Source organism: Diplotaxodon limnothrissa, linkage group LG11 (assembly GCF_057381915.1).
Source record: "Diplotaxodon limnothrissa isolate DT_005_m linkage group LG11, D_limnothrissa_male_GT1.1, whole genome shotgun sequence".
In the NCBI taxonomy this organism is placed as follows: domain Eukaryota; kingdom Metazoa; phylum Chordata; class Actinopteri; order Cichliformes; family Cichlidae; genus Diplotaxodon; species Diplotaxodon limnothrissa.
The window spans coordinates 24,072,522-24,091,247 of record NC_140606.1 but is presented as its reverse complement, the minus strand read 5'-3'; the positions used below and the strand labels follow the sequence as shown (position 1 = coordinate 24,091,247).

The 18,726-nt window shown below is 40.6% G+C and overlaps 1 protein-coding gene across 1 annotated transcript; it reads right to left on the bottom strand.

Moving 5' to 3' along the window:
• Nucleotides 1–9,619: 9,619 nt before the first annotated feature.
• Nucleotides 9,620–16,949, bottom strand: rps19 (ribosomal protein S19). The gene is made up of 6 exons (XM_085365398.1): nt 16,899–16,949; nt 16,111–16,181; nt 15,800–15,900; nt 15,260–15,443; nt 12,657–12,711; nt 9,620–9,673 (listed from the first exon to the last, which is right to left on the bottom strand). Exons 1-6 carry the CDS (start codon nt 16,947–16,949, stop codon nt 9,644–9,646), a joined length of 492 nt encoding a protein of 163 aa, XP_085221524.1. The 3' UTR covers nt 9,620–9,643.
• Nucleotides 16,950–18,726: the final 1,777 nt, after the last annotated feature.

Below are 18,726 nucleotides of genomic sequence, written 5' to 3'. Positions count from 1 at the left end.
ATTTATCTATTGACCACCATATTAATCCCCAAACGTCTTTCACTGTTTTTCTCACTATTTCTGACACACTCCAGCATTTTCACCCTCACTCATCCCTCCGTTCAGCCGATCTGTACCCCCACCTCCATCTCTCATCACATCGAACCCCCCGTCTCTCCCTGTATCTTTCGCTTTGAACATACCTCTCTCTCAATCTCTGTTGCCCGTAATGGGGGGTAATTATGGCATTACTGCCACAAAGACTGTGCAGTGGGGTTGGAGAACCATGACACACGCTCACAGACTGTGGCCAAGTGTTGTCTTCAATACAGACTTCTGTGGCTCCACAGGAGGGCATTAAGGGAGAGGAGAGGTAGGCTAGAAAGGAAAGGAAGGGAAATGATGGTTTGTGGAGAGGTGTTGTAAAGAATTAAGTAGTGCAAGGGAACAGAAAGATGAAGGCAAAAAGAAGTGCGGGAGCAGGTTAGTTAGATCTTTTTAAGGGCAGAGATAGTGTGAAAAAAGAGAGAAGATTCAAGACAGCCTGGATCATAAGATATCGACTGAATGAAGGGAAACAGTAGGGGAGAGTTATGTGCTTCAGACTGCATTAAATCAACTTGGGGCAGAAGATGTAGAGAGTGGAAAAGAACAAGAATAGCTGAAAGAGGCTTCTGTCAATAAAAGAAACAGTGAGTGCTTTGCAGGCTGGTAGGTCCCCACTGATCAGCAGTGCAGTTTGTCTAACCTGACTTGCTGTGCTGGGCAGACTGTTTGGCATGATGAGATTTAATGCAACTCTGTTGCGGGTTGCCAACAGGAATGAGGCTAGTAGCAAGGCTGTATATTACACTGCTGTGACAGAACAAGAGGAAGCAGAATGTATGTATGTGTGTGTCTGTGTGTGTCAGGGTGTGGGGGTTACTTTCCATTCCATTAATTTCTATTTGAATGATGTGCACAGAGAAACAGCATGTCTTTTACATTTTTATGAATTTAGGAAGTTTTTTTTTTCAGAGATCTTGTAATTCAAGAATATTCAATATGACAATAAAGATTTAATAGCTATATTAAGTGGTCAGTATGTTTTGTCATACCTCATTGCCTTCTTATAACAAAATTACTTCTGCTGCTGAGGCTGCCTGTTCAAATCAATATTTGTTATTTTAATCAACTGACAGCAGATGGTTTTTTACCATAAGTGGGATTCAACTGACATCTGAGTGGCCCTCTGTAAAGCAATTGAGCAGAGTGCATTAGGGGCCCTGTTCCTCAACAATAAGATCTATGAGTGTTTATGTGTTTGTATCTGAGCCCTCTACAGTGGGCGATGATGGAAGATCATATGACAGCCAAAAAGTTCTCTGTGTGCAGTCAGCCAAAAACAATACTGCACATTCATCATTAATAACTTCACCAACATGACTCGTGTTGTTCTTCTGTTAATTAACCAAAGTCTGATGTCATGGACATGGTCCCGCTTGTTAAGACTCATTCTTAGCGGTGACCTAGTGGTCTTGTGTCATCATTGCCAGGATGTGAGGGATGGTGACACAGCACTCAACTATGCATAGAGATGAGCAAAATTCTCTGATCATGAGGTGTCTATGGTCATAAGGCAGGGGGCATGAAAGTGTATCTTTGTGTTTGGTTTATTGAGTTTTGTGATGTAGTGTGTGAATCAGCTTTGTGTAAATTCTGTAAGAAATCAATTATTCAAAAGAAATCAGTTTGAAGGTTTCTATTCTTGCAGTCTTTCCAGTTACAAAGAACACAGGGAATAATTTAGATTTTCTAAGTCTTAGCTGAAGTAGCAGATCCATAATTAACACAAGGCCATATGGAAACTGTTTTGTTTTTTTTCCAATAAAACACAAGCCCAGAGACCAACATCTTATTCAAATTTCAAGGTGCACTTTTCTCTTACCTTAAAATATACACCTCTGAATGGTGAATCCTCATTGCTGTTCTCAAAGTAAAAAGACAATCACCTTTTTTTTTTGTTTTGTTTTTTGATGGGCTTCACTATTTTGCTTTTTACATTTGATTTTATTCTAACCTAGAGTTTGATGGATGGACTTGATTTTCCTGTCACTTTGTTGTGTTGTTCTTATTTGGAGATGCTGTGACCTGCAAAAACATGTCATCTTCCTCTGTGCATTTCTCTAAGGCTGAATGACAATGAGTTTGAATTGAACGATTTCCCCCCCCATCAGTAACTGTTGCTTTTCTTTATGACTGAATCTTCTAACTTCAGTTGTCCCTCTCTCTCTCTTTATCCACCCCTCCTCCCCCTCATCTCCTGCCCATCTTGTGTCTGAATATACTTTCTGGAAAAAGTCAACTCTTACTCATCTGCATGCAGAGTGCCTTGGTTCCAGCTGTGAACGGAGGATTGAAATGGAAATGGGAATGAGAGAAAAAGCAGATTACGCTCCTCAAATGCATGCACAGCCTCCTGGCTGGCCCACCAGCTGAGTAGAGGGAGTGGGTGGGTGGATAATGGGGGTAAAGGAAACAGAGTTAAACAGCAACAAAGTGAAGGGTGAGGAAATGTCGGGAGAAAGGTGAAAGAGCAAATAAAGATGTTTTGGGGAAATGTAGAAAATTGAAATGGCAGATCTAAAATTGTGTAAAACTCAATCAAGACTATCTCAAAGACACCAAATGTTCCCACACAGACAGGAAAGTGCCCCCACACACAAACTCTAATAGGCGAGACAAGGTTCATGTGAATAAACTCAGACTGGCCTCAGAGATGACCAGACCTTGAACCTTAGAAGCTGATTTGAAAAATGCAGACAGAGGCAGAAAGGGATGATCAGCTGTGTGTGTGAATGCATGTAAAACGATACACTGTGTTGCAAAGAGAAAAGACGCACGTCTTTCTCTTCTGATAAATATGCAACAACCAGGTTTGTCTAAATGACACACAAAATAAAAAGATGATTTAACTTTCATTTCCCAGATTGGAAAAGGCCAAAAATAAAAGAGAAGCATTCATTGGCAGACACTTTAACTTGCAATCAAAATCTTGAAATGATCTTTAGTTTAACACACACTTTTTAAATGTCAGGGTGCCTGTCAGTTTGATACATTGCTATTCATGAGATTTCCATGTGCCCTGTGTTACAGGACCTTCAGCTGGAACAGTCAGATGGGGGAAAGGGAGAGCAGCAGAGACCAGGAGGGTGAGAAAAACTGCATAATGGAGAGTGAAAAAATATGAAATAATGAGAAGAGAAATTGAGACAGAGAGAAACCAGGAGAACAGTTTCTCTATCAGGGCCCAGAGAAGCGTGACCCTGCCTGCCCATTTTGGGCAGGCCCAGAGGCTAGTGCACGATGTTAACTGAATGTTCTAGCAAACGTCTGCCACAGCAGGACCCGGCTGTCAAATTAAATTCTCTCTCAGAAGATGGGTCCCCGTGGTGTGCCTGAATTTCCACGGAGGAAGAGTACTATTTCGATGATTGTTGTGAGTAGTCTAATGCAGCTTTTGGTATCCGCTTCTTTCTCACCCCGTAGTCATGAATCCAACGGGTCCCAAACGGCACCCAATCTCGTCTCACAAACTAGCAGCTGCAAAAGACCAGAGTCATTATGTGCTTTTGGAGAAGAATTCAATTTTGTGGAAATGTGCAGAAATATGCCCAATCTGCATCCGCAGCTAGTTTCAAAAGAGTAAATGAAGTGCAGAGCCGAGGAGTTTCTCAGGAACTGTTTTAAAGAATTAACGAGAGGGGCAGCTCGGTAGTTAATAAGATTTCTGCTAACACAATCGCATGTCTGTCTGTCAGTTTTTGCATGCACACATTTACGCAGGCAGTGTCCACAGATTTTCACTCACACGGGACCTGCCTAGCCTCTCTTTGACATGCACTTGCACGCGCACAAGAGTCGGCAACACAATCACAACACATATTTTACATATTTGTTTGTCTGGCCTGAGTTGCAAAAGCAGCCAGAATCAGGTAAGAAAAACCAACACAAAAAAATATGACTGCAAACTCTATATTAGGGCACAAGTGCTTGATGGAAAACAATAATATTCGCAGAAAACAGTTTGGAACAGATACAGGTATGAGGGGAAAAATGTGGGCATGTTGGGATTTGCACAAAGGGAGGCAGAGGACACTGAGACAAGGAGGTCACTGTGTGAAATAGACACACTGGGCATGCAGCAGTGTAACAAAAGTCTGAAACTACAGTTCTCTAACCTCTGCAACCCTCCCTGCACAATATATATTCTCCACTCACATGTGCCCACATAAAGCACACACACAGCACACTGTGTTGGGCGTTGTGAATACATCTGGCAAATGTGTCCATGGACAGTAAGTAAAGTCAGTCCTGGTTAAGGTATTGGAAAACTGGTAAAAATTTTAGAACTGTAGATCTACTTCCCTCACTAACATCACTGCATCATTATTTTCACATTTGAAAATAATGTAAAAGTAAAAGTGTTTCTTAAACAATAGTTTATAGATCTATATACTTGATAAACCACAAGTTTCATAGTAGGAAACACAGTTTTGATGTCCAATAATGTATGTTATTACCACATTTCATTGAACTTTAAACCATATAAAGTGATTTTTTAAAACATATATATAAATGAATATTATACAACTAAACAAGGCAGTGGTGGAGGAATTATTTAAAACTTAGCTCTAACTAAAAATACTCTGTTACAAGTCAAACTCTTACAGTATTATGAGAAAAAACGACTTGAAAATAGGAGAAGTAGAACCATGCAACTGGCACCACTAAAAATAAAAACAAAAAACATAGCAACAACATAAAACAATGAAAGTACATTTAACAGCTAAAGCAATTTCATTCGCCACTTTCATGAATTCCCTTCTGAGAAACTGCAATTCAGTTTCAAGTTATGTACTGAAAATTATTTTTCATGATTATTTATTCATTTCTTTTGAAGAGGTGAAGAGACTTTTAGCAAACCTTTTTTTTAAGAAGAGGTAAAGCACGGCACAATGTCAAATCATAAAGCTGGTGAGCTTTCAGTCCTGATAGGGAAGGGGGAACACCGGGGGAAGGGCTAATGGGGTGCTAATGGCACTGAGGGATAAAAGGGAGAAGAGGAAAGAGGATAGCAGAAGGGGAAAACAGCCAAACAATATAAAAAAAAAAGTGGAAGATCATTAGAGCAATGAAGAGGTAGCTGGAAGGATTTGTTAAGACTTTAGAGGGAGTAGGAGAAAGGGTGATGATTAAGAGAGAAAAAAGGAAGGAATGAAGGCGAGAAGCCAGAAATGGACTTTGATAAAGTCTCAACTCTTAAATTATTTTAAGAGCTGTGTTTACAACTGATAATTTTTATTTCTTTTATATAATTTGGATATTTAATACCCATTTATAATCTTTAACAGTTTGCCACAGCTGGGATGTTTCTCCCCATAATTTTCATTGGAAAACTCAGACTGTTTTTCAGTCTAGTGTTCATGTTCACAGTAAACCAGCATGAAGTAAGATGTGGCAAAAAAAAAAAAAAAGTACAGTGGGAGCTCAGCCAATCAGGAGGATCTCAGATATCATCTTATGCATGTCAAAATTCTAATAAACATTTCCACACAGACATATTTTTCAAAAGATATTAATAAATATGTTACAGAGCTGTGTGTGAGAGAGCTGTGGAGTTTTAGATACTGGCCCTGAGAAGCTAGTGGAAGCCGCAGTGTTGGTTGGGTTCTTACATGGTTTGGTCACTTTTGACACCTCTGCTTGGCATTTCTTTGGAGATTTTTCCCTCCCTGCTACACTTAGAAAGATAGTGAGGGAGATAGAGGGATGATGAAGCACAGGACTCCAAACACACACACACACTTCGTCCTATCTCAGTCTGTCACTGTGTCAACTATCTCCACAGCCGTTCAGTGTCACACTGGTGTCTAGCTGTCTCCCTCTGTCAGTCTTTTGTTCTGTGCTGAAGAAAGCGCAGGGCCGCAGCATCAAAGTATGAATGACTTGAAAGCTCTGATCTCAATGTGAGCACACACAAGCATGGGCACAGCTTAGAAAATAATATGGTCTACATACACACATGTACAGAGAGCACACTGTGCAATTCAGTCGGTTCGGCTGGCTTTGTAGACAGCATCTGTTCTGCACCCCGTCATCTTCCCTTTGCACCCCACCCTCTGTGACAGGTGGAAGGGATTCAGACTCAAAAGCTGAGGAGACACACACTAAACCATGAGTTTAGTGTGTGTCATGGTTAGTGTTTCGCCTACACACACACACTCATATATACACACCTGCTGTGGTGCAGAGCTACAGTGCCCCATGGTGCCAGGCAGGCTGAGCAGTGCGTCGCGTGTTTATACCACCTGCTCTTAGGCCAAACAGAGGATGAGGGATTAGACCTGACAGCCCACAGAAGAACAGCAACATACAGTAGACAGATGTAGGTCTATATACCACCCTTAAACTACCCAGGAAGTCAACCAGGTCAAACTAATTCTTTCTTCCATACGCACACACAACAAAACAGCAGGGCCATCCATCAATCAGCCGCTCATGCCCACTGGGAGATAAGTTTGTAAACCAGTCTTCTTATAGCTCAGGAGTTTTCTTACTCACGGATTTGTAACACACAGGGCAGCAGCTCATCTCTTCACCAAAACAACACTGACCTTTTGGCCTCAGACTAATTTCTATAAACAAGCTCTTGCAGACGAGGCCTGACCCTCACCACAGCACATGAACACACTCTGCACCCAACCTGCTGTGCTTCTTTAACCAGTGGAATTTATAGTAAGATATAAATAAATCAATAACACAGCATTAAAACATCAAGATGTAAGCAACGAGAATGAAAGAATATCTCAGCTCCCAGAAAATAAATAAATGAAAGTGAAACAACCTCAAACACGCATATAAAGCCTGCATGACACTGTGAATTTTAACTCCATAACAACTAATAAATCTGTGTGGTTTATGAGATAAATGGAAAAAAGTTGTTATCTTAACCAATCCAGTAGCATCTGGGTCAACTTTCCCAAGAAAACTATTATGGAGGAGATAGGAATGCTGGGAAAAATTCAGAGGAATGTCTTGTCTTCTGGGGAAAACATGCCACAGGGCATAGAGCTGTGCACTGACAATGTGTGTGTACATGTGTATGTGCAGGAGCTCTCCTGATAGCTGTTCTATTTTGGAAAGACTTGTGCAGAGGATTCATTTCTTAGTTATCGGCTGTTTCCAACCCCGCAGAGGTGAGAGGCAGGTCTGCATCCATTCTCAGTGTGATCAAGCCGAGCTGCCAAAGAATTGGGAGCGCAAGTAGGTGCAGCCACCTCCACACAAACACACACACAAGGCTCAAAAATCCACTTGGTTGTGCATTTGTTAAAGTGGTAATTGTTCCACAGCAGTAATTGCCATAGTGAAGCCTGCTTATAATGACACTGCACACAATGAAAAATTGTTGCACAAACAAGTTGACTGACGGCAGCTGAAATTGTTTGGGGAGAGAGGCACACATCACCAAATGTGGTTGCAGGAACTACACATACATGAACAAGCACGCACACACAGGAACAGTAACAAGTGAACAAACATAAGATGTCCTCGGATAGATTCCATACATTTCTCTCTACCACTCAAGGACATGTTGAGCCTCTCCCATCTTCTAAATTGCAGGGTAGAACAAAAAGCAGGATCATGAAAAGGGGAGGAAGGGATGATGGGTTCAGGTGTTCAGGAACAGCTGGTCGTCAAATAAAAACAGGAAGGAGGGGGCGGACAGGGGACAGGGAGATGGAGGGGATGGCAGAGACAGTGGGATAGGTGTATGAAATGATTAATATTTCTCAAGAAAAGCACTGAGTAATTGATGGAGACTGCTTATTATGAATGGCATTATGAAAAGATGAGAAAAACACACAGTCAGTTGGATGGAGCGACACACAATGCTTTGTGTGTGCTGCACAGTGTGGACAGTACACACAGATACAGTGGATGATAGACTGGCAAACACAGCAGGCTTACTGTCCATGGATCAACAACATGCTATCTTTCAAACACAGGGCCATCTATAAGCTCACTCAAACACACACAGCAGGCTGTGTACATGAGCTCGGCTGTGCGAGCACACAAAGCCTGCAGTATTTTTTTCCTCCTTTAAATACAGACATAATTGACATGAAATAAATCTATATTCTCAAAAAGAGGACATAGATGTGTACTGCGCTGCACCGTGACTAACGACCCACGCACTCTTCATTTGGTTGTGCTTGTAATTTTTTGTTGCCCCAAGCCTTGTGGAGACATGAAATGAGATTAAAGCATGAAAATTAAAATGCAGATGCGATGATTTTCAGTTACTTGCCTGAATATTACATCCTGAAGCTGTTGTAATAAACATTTGAGAAGTTTTGTATAATGTTCTAGTTTAATTACTTTGGGGAAATTCGTGGCTGCAGAAAATAACGAACACTAAAAACTAATAAACCAATTTCACATTTAATAGGATACTGAAATGTAACTATATTACTGCACCTCTGGATGTGAATGAGGCTGTTTTTGTATTTATTTGAAAATAACTAATGCTTAACACTTAATACTTATAAAAATCACCTCATGGCCTATTAATTCAAACTATATGTATAGACAGATTCTATTGACTTTGGCACCCTCTGCAGGATTTTAGTGTCACTGACAAATTACGCATGTGACCCAGGATGCTGCTGGTCTGCCTTCATTTTTATGCAACGGAACATTCAACTGCAGATGTATTTTGAATACCACATTTTTCATATATACACACACTTACATAACTGCTTTAGATGGGGATTGAGACAATATGCCTTTTAAAACATCAAGTTAAGCATACATGAATTTGTTTACTTAAAATACAGATCACGTATCCTTCATGGAAATACTTCATGGTTAGTTTTCCCAAGTTTTGCGTCTGGGGTGGAAGTCATATGAAAAACATGTCCGATATTTTCCCCATTCTGCTGAAATTGTCAAGCATTCCTATTAAATTTGGTTTTAATCTGTAGATGGCACTGTGGCCCTGAATGAGGCTGTTAAACCATGACATCATTCTTTACAACTGAAATGTTAACTAGGTTCCTTATGGAAATGTAATCATCTGCCTTTGTTAAGTGAACCATTTCCAGCGGTTGTCATGGTATCAGCGATCAATTTGTACAAAGCACATCTGATAGATGAACAAAGTGGCAAAAACAAAAGATTAATATGGATGGGAAAAGGGGCAATGTGACAGCAGTGTCTGGCCAGTGATGAGAAGCTGCATTGGCTTAGTGATGGATCAGCTCCCCGGAAGCCTTTTCAAACTGCCCGATGAAACAGTTCCCAGTCATCAAGCTTTTAGTAGCAAGAGGATATGAGGATGTGAACAGAGCCCACGACCAATGGTCATTCACTGCCCTTTAGACAAAATGACATTTAGACCAGAGTGCCAGACATCAGCTAGGGATGAATTACTACAAAGACTTCCCTTCTTTTAGAAAGCGTGGTTCATAATATTCAGGGAAACGGGCTTATCAGCAGTTCATCTATAAAACTCATTCCAGTTCATTAGCTTGAAGACACTGATTGAATGGGTTCAAACTAATTGTTCATGCAAGTCAAAAATCACAAGACACAATTTGACTTTTCCAAAAAAGATTTATTAAACAGATTTCTTGTTTGCAGCTGCAACCTGTGGAGAAAAGAGAGAGAAAACATTATGAGATATAGCCAGTGAGTGACATCCTGCATCAAATGAAAATCTCACACCTTTGAAAACATCCCTTCAATTCAGAATAAAATTACCAGCAGTGTTAGTGGGGGGGGTATTTAATCAATTCATTAGGCTGCCATGGATGAAGAAGATGATCTCAACTATTTAAACTAATTTTATTCTAAAGCAATCAAATGAAAACACACATTTAATTCATTTATTTTTAAATGTCACTCCACTGCGTTAATAGTCAGTCCACAACTTGAGGGAGCAAGATGCTATCAAAAATGTAATTTCACAGGGACTTGAGAGCAAACACAGTCTGGAAGAGAAACTGTTACTGCTGCTGCCAAAACCCACCATGAATAGTCTGATAATACATGGCAGAAACCTCACTTGCCAGGGAAAAGCCTCTCACATAAAAAGTCATCAGAAAGTACAACACACACAAGAGATTCTAGAGGTGGTAAGGGAGCCACACCAACAAGCTTCCTGCCAGTTTTTGTGCAGCAGGCAGGGCCCAGCCCAGGTCTGCTCATCTGCATACTGCTCATTAGCATGGATAAACAAGGAGAAAACTGGTGCCATACGGCGGACTTGCCAAGCATGAAATTCCCTCCTCATGTTTACCCCTTTTACCCTTGGATTATCACAACATTGCTGACTCTCTCTTGATTTTTGATAAGGCCCAAGTGTGATTTGTTTTTTAGCGAAGGCTAACAAACAATTCCAGGAGTGTGCCACACAAGAAACATAACTCAACTGGCTGGCAGAGGGAAAAAATTTGCCCAAGGACAAGTGCTTTAAAAAAAAACAAAAAACCTTGCATGCCAAAGTGATGGGGGCAATGTACTCCCACAACAGACAAGGTGTCGCATCAAAGCAGAGGATGATATTTCTGTGGTGATCACACAAGGCACCACCCTGAGTCTGTCAGAACGTCACATAAAATGACAGAGAGCATCATACAAAATCAGTCACAGGAAACAACCTTTGCCTGGCCAGCATGAGGTCGTATGACATTTAACAGCTGGGGAGCCTGATAGTGGTCCGCTTCTTTTCTACCAATTCCATCAGGCTGGAACTAGAGCTGGCTGACATATAGCGTAGCATGTTAGATTCCATGTGATTTTAAGCATAGGCTTAATATTGAAGCTTGGTACATAACACAGGTTACTATCAAAATGTGTTTTGTGACAAACATTTTACATCCGATTTCAGTACCTACAGATCACTTTCAGATTATACTTCAGTGGCTGCAGCTTTTTACATTTGCAGCTGAGACTCATTCCCTACAAGAGACACCAAAGTTGTCTCAAAGGGGTATGCTCACTAGGAACGCCATTTTCAGACTTGCACGCGGTTGACATCTTTCATTATAAAATACACGGTTAAGTGAAATTCTTCTCAACAGTGCAGAATCTTACTTCTATAAATAGCTGCACCTTTGTTTACAAGTGGTCACCCATAGGTACCTTCGCATAGTCGATTTGGATTTCCTTCCTGAATCAACTCCCAAAGGGATGCGTCTCCCCTCGTCTCACACTGGGGATTCTTTTGCATGTTACACAAATGTCTCTACAAATAATCAAAACCTACCCATCTCAATTTAGATGGTTTTCTTTGGTTTACTATGTGTAAACATTCTCAACCATTAATGATACTTACTTTCATTGTGTTAAGCCTATTTTACAGTACTACATTTATGTCTATTTGCACAGGTATTTGAAAAATACCTGCCATACTGCTAAAGCCCAATAGCATGGGCCTCAAAATGGATAATCCTCTGAGTAAGGCAAGTGCTGACTGGTTGAGAGTTGGACCAGAAAACGGAAAAGCCATACCACAAATATATATATGTGAAAAATCAAAAAAGGAGGATAACAGCAGAAGGTGACTATGAAAGTGGACACTGGTTCTTGACTCAGTTTCATTTTAACTCTTTATACGTTACAACTGCCCTTCTCTACGGTTTGCTGCCGAACCAACAGCAGCACAAGAGAGTTGCCCAAAGACCCATGGGTTGTGACACTGCCCCCAGGTGACAGAAAACAGCTACAACAAAACAGCCTGCAAAGCTGTAGCTTCTGCACAAAAGTGTGGACATACAAAAAACAAAAAGCCATCAGGAGTTCAGCAGGATCTTCTTAAACTGAAAACATCAAGTCGAATACCTATAATAACTGCAGCATTTTAGCAATACTCTCACTAGCTGCTGCCACTTAATGTTGCAGAGCACCTGAATATATTTAGTAAATGATTTCATCCAGCTGGAAGATGACAATTTGATACACATTCAAGCCAAAAAACACTACATGTATCGTAAAAAAAAAAATTAAATAAATAAAAACAATTGAATGCCTGATACAACGCATACAACTGAGTTGAACAGTTTAACAAAACAGCAAAAAGGTAGCAGAGAAAGGGAGACATGGTCATGGTGTTTAACAGCAGACAGGTTGTCATGTTAAAACATCAAACACAATAATTGGTGTACTGACTAGTGACAGATACAGTGCAAATTATATCATCTGAGATCATTAGTCCATCTCCCAATCTATGTGTATGGTCTTAATTTATTGAGGGGAAATGCTGCACTGGACATTGTAACCAAGAGCATTAATATTACTTAACATTAGCAAATTAATTTGTCCATTTTAGATACTTAATTGTCCTCAGAATATTTAGCTACAACCCATTTATGCCCCTCTCTAGGTTTTGTGCAGACCTAATGATTTTCAGTTTGCATAGGTTTTAGACCCCTTGAATATGTCAAGCCTCCACTGTACCGTATAAGAAGGTAAAGACCACGACGCCATCTCTGAATAAAGTTTTATTAGGATCATTTAATCAGTTGAGTTATTGTTAAGTGTATGCAAACTTCTTAGCATTTAGACAGTTTGGTGTGTTTTTAAAAAATAAAAAAAAATAAAAAAAAAAAATCACCAAATGAGTTTCTCACCTGGCCAGCAATTCTGTCCAGATCTCTGGTTCCCTGGGAAGTCAGTCTGCGACCACTGATTTTAAAAAAGCAAGAAAAAGCAGAAATTAGCTGATACAACAGAATACCATTCACCGCTAGAAAAATGCTTAACACTACAATAATGAGTTTATGCCACACTAACCACAGCATTACAGTGAAGAAGCCACTGAACAATTTTTCTCCACAGAACTTAATTTTCTTGCTCACTTCTATCCCAAGCCAATCAATTAGCCCTGTTGTTACAGAGTGATTAAATCTTTACTGCAGTCTCAAAAAAATGATTTCTACCTTATGCATTTACAGATTTCAGTTATCCACATCACATAAGCTGGCCCATTTCACATCAGCAAATGCAATAAACAGAAAGCTGAGACACTGTTACTAAGTTCTGCAAGAATGAGTAACAGCATGCGTAGAGGCATTGGCGTAGGTGTGTACCACTGTGCCCATGTTTCCCATAAAATAAAACAAGAAAAAAAATCAATTCAAAACAATATTGTGGCATTTTCTTGAGCTCACCAAGTATCAAAATATCAACTGTCAGTTAGCTGGCATCTCCATGTTTTATCAGCAATAGAAAGCTGTGCAAAAGTATGCTACTTGGGGGATTTAAGCTTCATACTCCAATGCTGCATCCAATTGCTTACTGTGTGTGCACTGAGGTTTTGTGTGGAGAGCCATGACTCATCTGGTAGCGTTGGTCATCTGACTCCTCTAGCCATGTGCCAAAGTATACTTAGGCAAACTACTGAGCCCCGAGTTATCCTCAAAGGCATCCATCGCAGTGTGCAAGTATCCGCGATGGTTACAAAGCAAATAAATAAAAAGTCTGTATGATTGTGTGAATGAGTGCTACGAATAATCAATTAAAGGTGGCGTACAGCTTTGTAAGTCCATTTACCATGATGTCCACTAATATTGGTATGCAGAGTTACAAATTAATATCTTTTTAATATCCCCAACTAAAGACCAAGTTTTTAGTGGAAATACACATTATGAAACTGTACTGTGGAGTTCAAGTAATGTACTGTGACTAAAAACAAGAAACAATTGTAGAGAATTTAAAAATGTTTAATGACCAAATTAGCCGGAAAAGGGTGGAGTGCCCACTCCGGGTCGGGGATGAGTTCCTGCCCCAAGTGGAGGAGTTCAAGTATCTCGGGGTCTTGTTCGCGAGTGATGGGAGAAGGGAGCCGGAGATCGACAGACGGATTGGGGCTGCAGCTGCAGTAATGCGGACGCTGCACCGGTCCGTCGTGGTGAAGAGGGAGCTGAGTGTAAAAGCAAAGCTCTCAATTTACCGGTCGATCTACGTCCCTACCCTCACCTATGGCCACGAGCTGTGGGTAGTGACCGAAAGAACGAGATCGCGGATACAAGCGGCAGAAATGAGCTTCCTCCGAAGGGTGGCTGGCCTCTCCCTTAGAGATAGGGTGAGAAGTTCGGCCATCCGGGAGGGGCTCAGAGTAGAGCAGCTGCTGCTCCACATCGAAAGGAGCCAGCTGAGGTGGTTCGGGCATCCGACAAGGATGCCTCCTGGGCGAGCTGTTCCAGGCATGTCCCACCGGGAGGAGGCCCCGGGGCAGACCCAGGACACACTGGAGAGATTATATCTCTCGGCTGGCCTGGGAACGCCTTGGTGTTCCCCCGGATAAGCTGGAGGAGGAGGTGGCTGGGGAGAGGGAGGTCTGGGCCTCTTTGCTTAGGCTGCTGCCCCAGCGACGCGGTCTCGGATAAAGCGGATGAAGATGGATGGATGGATGGACCAAATTAAGTTAATACCGAGTCAACATTTTCAATATTTGAACAGATGTAGTGTAATACTGGATAATGGTGCTGGGGTGGGAGTTATCAACTAAAGCAGTTCACTCAAGGTTGGTCAGCATGCTCCATTCCAACCAAACCTTACTGCACAGCATTAAGGGGACACGCTTCATCAATAGCATTGCAGAACTTAACACTTAGGCTACCAAGCAACTCCAAGTAAACATACGTATAATGGACAACTAGAGACGCATGCATTTTAAAGCTTTGACAGTTCAAGCTACACTTACACTCACTCTAACTGAATGTGAGTGCTCTTGAAACCCCTTCTGGACACAACAGAAAAAAGATGACTGACACGGGCACTGTTAGCCTTACGACTCGATATCTATAGCTGATTACAATTTGCAAATAAAATCAGATGTATAAAATATAAAAACTATTCCTCAGTGAGTCAATTATTTCACCCATCTCTAAGCATCATGCACATGCCAACTTATACATGCAATCAGCTTTCTTGACTGGCTCTAAACGTTAGGTGATTTCCACACATGAAGGAAGAGATGCCCCATACCATGCTTTCTTGGTAGGGCAACCAGGAGGCAGGCCATATTATGGTGACTTGCTCACCAAAGGATTCCTTGTGTCACATATATTCAGACATCACACGTACGGGTAAGTCTATCAGACAGCGTTTTTGCATTCACAGCTTTCTGTGTCTAATATTTAAAAAGGTCTGGGGCTGAAGTGTATGAAGAAAAAAAAAAAAAAACGCTTTTAAGTTCCAACCAATAAAAACAGTAAGAACCGGCACTTACCCATTGGGATCCTTCTCAATCATCTTGAGCAACTCAAGAGCCTGCAGCACCTTGCGAGCCACATTCTTTGATCCAACACTGTAGTGGGCAGGGCACACGCCGTTCCTCTTGCGACTGCCATAGATCTTGGTCATGGAGCCAACACCTGCACCACCACGGAGGTAAAGGTGGCGAACAGTGGATGCTGCGGAAGCATGAGAGATGACAGTGTTGTCATATAATATTTAGAACCTGAAACACTAAGCATTGTACAATGTGAATATTAAGTTTTTGATAAAGTGGGCTTACTGTGTCAATGGTTATAAATTTGGAAAGAATTTAAAATGATCAGTATGTGTAGTCTGTTGCATTCAAAAACCTTTTACTAATTAAAAGCACATTTGCATGTAAAATTGTCCCATCTCAAAGCACCATTTAAACATGTAAATGGAAATGTCTTGTGGTAATACAAGCCTGAAGCTGTAATAAGTCTCAGGAGAACTTCTGAAAACCTTAGTAATTAAAAACAAAAAAAAAAAACAAAAAACTTGCAAGACTTACCAGCTCTGATGTAGAACCAGTTCTCATCACTGGGGGCCAGCTCCTTGTGCTTACCCAGCTTGACAAGGTCCACCCAGTCAGGCACCTTCAGTTTTCCTGACCTGGTAACAGAAAAGGTACATCAGTATGAAGTACATCAGAGGACTATATCAATAATTTATTCGAGTGGGCCATTAGCATCTGTTAAGTTAAACAGAGTCACAAAATTTGATTAAAAATATGTTCAATGAAAAGTAAAGCTGCTCAGTGGAGCATACTATATAAAATATATTAACAAGCTTTGAATATGTAGAGGAGAAAATAAAACTCACTTCTTCAGGAAGGCCGCCAGGGCACGGACAAACTCCTGCTGGTTAACGTCTTTCACTGTGACACCTGGCATCTGAATGCGATTAAAATATGAATAAATACACACAAACTAACGTTTATCTACCAAAAAAAGCAACACACCAGACAAGCATCTCTCATAATTGCTCTAAGATTTCGCTGCTCACCGCCTCAAACCAGGAGAACTCTTAAACATCAATCCCAATTAGCTTCAAAGAATACGGAGCTTAGGTTAATTATTAAAATGCATCAAGAAAACAAATACTAAATAATGCTATGCAGCAAGACAAATTGGACAGGATACATGTGTACGACTCTTGGCGAAATTGCACGTTTCACCCGGTGTTTTAGCTTCATGTGCGCTAACTGACCATACACTCAACCACACTTCGTTTTCAATTGTTATCCTTACGACCTAAAAATCGACAAATAAAGAAATATCTGCCCAACCGATACACGATATCACTTCTCGTAATATGAATATTCATATATTATAGCACAGAACACAAAATGAAATCAGTACAACTAGCCAGTTGAGCAGGCCTCAACGAGGTAGCATGGGGGCAGCCATTACTAGCAGATATGATATGAGCGCAACATTCAAACAAAATTCTCGCAAAAACTTATTAATACGTCAAAATACCTCGTGTAAAGCCTAACCACTGTAATTATCTGTACTTTATACTTTAACAGACCACGTTTGAAGAACAATTGTTTGAATTTTGAATACATTTATTGCTAAATAAGCGAGGAGTGAAAAATGCGGCGTTACCTTGCTTATGGACAGCCAAGGGAAGAGGGTGGAACGGGGTTTCCAACCCATGATAGAACGGGCACATCTCGTTTTTTAACGCGAGACCAGCGCGTTGTTTTTTCCAGCGATGCCGCTCATCACAAGTGTCGACCGTCCCAATCTAATCTATCTATCCGTTTTCGACTCTCTTTTGTTCGTCATTTGGGCTATTTTATTATCATCTACATAAATAGATTAGGGTTAGGGAAATTGCATACTAGTGCTACAAGTTGTACTTTACATAGTATTTAATCGGTTTTTGGTCATTTATTTTCATCTGTTTCTATCAAAAAAAAAATCCGCTTGTTTTCATTCTTCTCTCATGGAGATCTCCACTTTCACATTTAACTATGGCTGCATTTAAAATGGCAGCAGCCAATAGTTAGTACGTTTACATCAGTTATTGATTTGTCAGTAACTGTGCTCTTCCCGTAATGCTTGGCCCTTTTGAGGCAGACAGTTGGAGGATAAGGACCTAAATGTCAATCTTACAGTTTGATTTCTTGTATTTTGCTTGTTTGTTTGTTTCTAATTATATATATATAGGGGCAAGAGAGACTTTCTTAAAGGTGTATATAGACATCAATACACTTCTGCCTGCATATTTGTTTTCGTGTCTATAGATAGTGTAAACTGCTACATCAGAACAGCAAGCTGTTAAGAATTGCATAGTGTTTTACTCTTTATTTGAAAAAAATCTAGAGAAAACTACATATATAACATAATAAATGTATATATGTGTGTGTGGGGGGTGTACCTTATTTACATAGTTCCCTGGCTGGAAGAGAATGTGTTGCCCTTTGCACAAATCAGATGGAAAGGGCAGCCATGCTCCAACATTGACACAATTGATATGTTTGCAGAGACAAGGGAGAGATAGAAGGCAGGTTGATAAGCAGAGGTTTATGAATCAGATTTATGCTGTCAGTGGGGGCAGACAGTTAGACTGAGAGGTGAGAGGGAGAGATAGAGATCCTTGAGCGGAATAAAAAAGCAAGCCAAGTCATAACCAACGATAGGTTAGAGCTCATCATCGCAGGGGCTTCACAACAGGTAACTGTACCCTTTTAATCGAATTCACCTCTTTGGCACCCACTGATTTCTCAACTCTGTCAAATTGACTGTTGCCATGATGAAAAGTTTGGCCCTATGTACTTTCAAAGAGCTTAATTGATTAATTAAGGCAATTCATTACGCTGGGAGTGTCCAGCTACCAATTTGAATTGAAAACTCACACAAGGTGGATTTGAACTACATTAATTACTTCAGTAAATCAATTTTGCTGAGCCCCTTCAAGTAGTAAGACAGGAGACAACTGTGTAAAGTGATTATGAAGTGTTATAAAGAGGTTATTTTAGCCAGTCATGATTATTATGGAAGTGAGGACTAACACCAAATGTTTCAGAAAGGTCAAACTAATTACATGGAATGGACAGGTGGCACATTGAGGCAGCAAATCTGCTATTTCAATATTCATTTACTCTGCTTTCTGGGAGACTATTGTTTGAAAACGCACTAAAATTAGCTGTCAATCATGTCTGAATACATTTGCTGAAAATTACTCATCAGGCACTGGCACTGCACACTTGTGTAACTGAGTGTTGCTGTCCATTTATTTACGCATAAATGTCTAGCACTGTTTGTGCTTCAAGAAGTATGTGTCTGTGAATGAAATATGGTGGGCCAGAGGGAGAAAAGAGGTGCATTAAACATTGGAACAAGGTATGAGAAAACATAGCGTGTAACTCTATGTTGCCACCCAGCTTGGTGCTTGTTGTCATGTGTTTGCATGGTGCTCACATCCTAC